The 3,643-nt window shown below is 44.7% G+C and overlaps 1 protein-coding gene across 1 annotated transcript; it reads right to left on the bottom strand.

Annotated features, from left to right (window-relative positions):
- Nucleotides 1–1,303: 1,303 nt before the first annotated feature.
- On the bottom strand, nt 1,304–2,313 carry LOC147616061 (putative germin-like protein 9-2). Its single transcript, XM_086778072.1, has one exon. It carries the CDS (start codon nt 2,213–2,215, stop codon nt 1,586–1,588), a length of 630 nt encoding a protein of 209 aa, XP_086634198.1. The 5' UTR covers nt 2,216–2,313; the 3' UTR covers nt 1,304–1,585.
- Nucleotides 2,314–3,643: the final 1,330 nt, after the last annotated feature.

Raw genomic sequence — 3,643 nt, 5'->3', positions numbered from 1 at the left:
TGCCTAAAAGATGATAAATTGCAAAAAGGAGGGTTTGCTCTTAATGGAGGGTCAACTGGATAGAGATGCCCATCAACCCAAAGATCTACATTTTTCTCCTTAGCTATCCTACGAGCTTGGATAGATTGTGCATCAGTAGGATGGGTTTTTTTAGAGCTGCCATACTCTTCAGGAATACGAATGTGTAAATCAACCTTCTATTTTCTAGCTTCACAAGGGGCTACACACACAGCTTGCAAAGGCTCCATAGCTAAGCAGAGGAAGAAGCTAAAGCAGAGAGATCCTCAGTGAGTGAGAGAGAGAGAGAGAGAGAGAGAGAGAGAGAGAGAGAGAGAGAGAGGGAGTGAGTGAGAGAGACTGTTAAAACTTTGCTGTTTGCAGGTTTAACACAAATCCATTTTTCTAAGTAGAAAATGATATTTTTGATATACAAATATACTAACATGGAGTTTTTCATCAATAAATTATATTTATTAGAAAATTTAAAAAATAATAATTTTTGGGGTCCCCACATTTCGGGATCTGACAGTTAGTTATGTTTATGGGATTGTGGGGACCTCACAGTTAGTTATGGATGTACAGGCTCCTGACAGGCTTCTGACGTGACCCTTGAATTACAAGCTTTTTGGAGGAAAAAATTTATTTTCATCATACATATTGGTTGGGTGGTGTTTTTTCACCTCAAAATGAAAAAAAAAATAAAAAATAAAAAAATTTCACTTTTTGGGGCCCACCTAAATACGAGAATGTTTTGCTGATGTGGAAGGGAGGTATGGTGGGAGTTAATGAGAAAGGAGATTTCAAACTGACAAGAAAGATTCAATTTATAGAGAGTGAAGATAAAAAATTCAAAAAGTAAGAGATTTAAAGTCAAAAAGTGAGAGAGAGAGTATGAGAATATTCCTTTTAAAAAGTGAAACTAGGGGGGTATGTCTGATGTGGCAAGACAAAAAATAGGGGTCATCATAGCCTTTGTCTCTCTTACGCCTAGCTTTTTAAGCTCTAATCCCTTAAACTTAGGAATCCTTAGGAGGCCCTTTTTGGGTCCAAAAAATTCCTAATGATGTAGTTAAAATCGTGCAAGAGCACACCTAGTTAACTAGAGAGAAATGCTTAACCCAAGGCAATTTAAAAATGAGTAGAACGTGGTGTGACATTTTGAATGTATTGTGGGTTTATGAGGATAAGAAGCCTACATTGCACTTTATAGTGGGGAATGTGATGCTTCAAATTTAGCCTTGCTATATAACAAGCTTATCACATAAAATCTGACAGCTCTAGAATAAAGGCATTGCCAAAAAGCTCTAGAAGTTTGTGTGGCATTTTGAATGTATTTGGCACGGTTTTATGAGGATAAAAAACTTACGAATTCTTTTGATCATTACTATATTTGTGTGGGCATATGATAGCTACCTTATGATTAAATGTAAAAGTCTGCGAGGTGCAGAGAAACTTTAGTCTTGCCAAGGTAGCGTGGCATTTTGGAAGGCTAAATGAATGAATTAGTTGTCATTTTTATCTCAAAGGAAGAAAGCAGGAAAAAAATTTGCACGAGGCTATATGGAAGTCATTCTATCGAATCAGTTCAGCTCTTGGCGGCGAAGGGGGCCTGGAGCTGGGCGACGGTGGGGATAGAGACCTTGAAGGCCTGGGAGAGGACGGCGGAGGGGATGCCGGAGCCGAAGAGGGTGGCGGGGAGGGAGACGGTGCCGGGGTTGGAGCTGCTGAAGGAGGCCAAGGCGAAGGCCTTGCTGTAAGAGCTGGGGTTCAGCTGGAAGTGCACGAGCCCTTTGGGAAAAACGAAGAGGTCGCCCTTGTGGAGCGTCTGATTGAAGAAGTGACCAGCGCTGTCGACCAGGCCTACCATGACGCTGCCGTCGACCACGTAGAAGAGCTCGGTGGCGCGCGGGTGGGTGTGGGGAGTGTTTTGGGAGCCCGGCTGGAACTCCAGGAGAGCGGCGGAGATGCCCAGGCCGCTCAGCGCCGGAAAGGCGTCCTCGAAGGCCTTGATGGGCTTGAAGGCGCCCGCCGCCGCGTTGGGCCCCCCACGGAAGCCCGTGAAGGTGAAGAAATTGCCATCCAGCATGCTGGCGTTCATGCCCGCAGGCACTGAGAAGTCCGTGGTCAGCTCCGGGTCGCTGGCGCCCGCCATCTGGGGCACCGCCAACGCTAACGCTGCTGCGCACATGAGCAAGGCATGGGAGAACATGGCCATCCTAACGACGGACGTTGATGATGCTGGTGCTGGAGGATTGAATGTAATTGGACGCAGTACGACGCTGATAAGTTTGAAGATGATGAGTGGCCAGATATATATATATATATATGCTTTGGCAGCAGAGAAAGAGCGGAAGTTCCAAAGACTCCAGCAGCCGGCACCTGTTCCACGATCGCCACTTGGAAGGCTCGCGACACAGTTGAGCATTATGGAGTAGGGAGTGGCCTTTCCCGGCCGTCATTGCCGCCGGGAGAAGAGACAAAGTGGAGATCGCGTGTATGACGGCCGACCTAGAGATCGTGCATTCTTGTGACACGTCAGTATTCTGCAGAAGAGATCGCTTGCCACATCAGCATTCTGCACTGCCTACCGAGTTGGCAGATTCTATCTTGGACCATTCTGCAAAATAAACCTGCCTCCCTCGACGGTACGAGCTGGCCGGTAAAGCCAATGCGACCACGCGCGCGCACATACACGGAATGGGGTGCACAAAGTTGGGCATGAGCCTCCCCCTCCAATCACAATCACATGCTAAAGTAAGACGGTTGGGGTCCCACAGGGATTCCAAAATAGTTGGCTCACTTGGCATCATGTGAATGTGACAGTCGGTGCTTTTTCTATATGTTTACATCATGCATGGGTAGTTGGCTTCACAATACCTTCAATGTGTTTCAATGTGTCCAGACTCCACACACCGCCTCTAACTCCTCGCCCACACAACAAAACAAGATGATCTCACTAATTGGCAAAAGATGAGGTAGGTTTAATATCTGAACTCATCAGAGAGACCATCAGTAAAAGGTGCATATCGGCTTGACACTTCCTAAGCTTGTTGGAATGACACTTCACGAAGTTAGAAGCACGTCGTAATTAGTTTGACTAAGATTTATAATTGATTGGTTTTGAGAGGAATGAGCATGTGTAACGGATCACCTTTGACTTAAAGTCGTGCCAGAGGAGAGGAGCGTAGTGCACCTACTATCACTAGTGCTTAGGAAATTATCTTTGTGATGCTTACATGGACCCTATAATTAAGATTTTGACATATTAATGGGAGATAACACCATGAGAGAAATATTTGCTAGAGGCTAGGTTTTTCAAGCAATCGAGGAGTTTTGAGTACACACCTCTTATGTTATAAATAGCTACATTCCTTTGGTTCATTAGGGAGAATATGGGCTAAAAATGGACCACAATTTACCCCTCTTATTAGCTAGATGTTGGGGCCACTACTAAAGTAATCCTAAGTTACTATGCTCTTTTTAGAGTAGTGTGCACTCCTCCCCACTTGCAAATCTCGTGGCCTAGTGGGGCCTAAAATTTGTAATTTTTCTTCCCTCCCAAAAGTCAAATATCTCTAAAAGAAGGCATCTTTTAATGTAAATATCTATTTTTCCTACTTGTTTCCCTCATTTAGGCTTTCCG

This window comes from Cibotium barometz, chromosome 39 (genome assembly GCF_041138505.1).
Source record: "Cibotium barometz isolate CiBa-2024 chromosome 39, ASM4113850v1, whole genome shotgun sequence".
NCBI classification, from domain to species: domain Eukaryota; kingdom Viridiplantae; phylum Streptophyta; class Polypodiopsida; order Cyatheales; family Cibotiaceae; genus Cibotium; species Cibotium barometz.
This window is presented reverse-complemented; position numbering and strand designations above follow the sequence as displayed.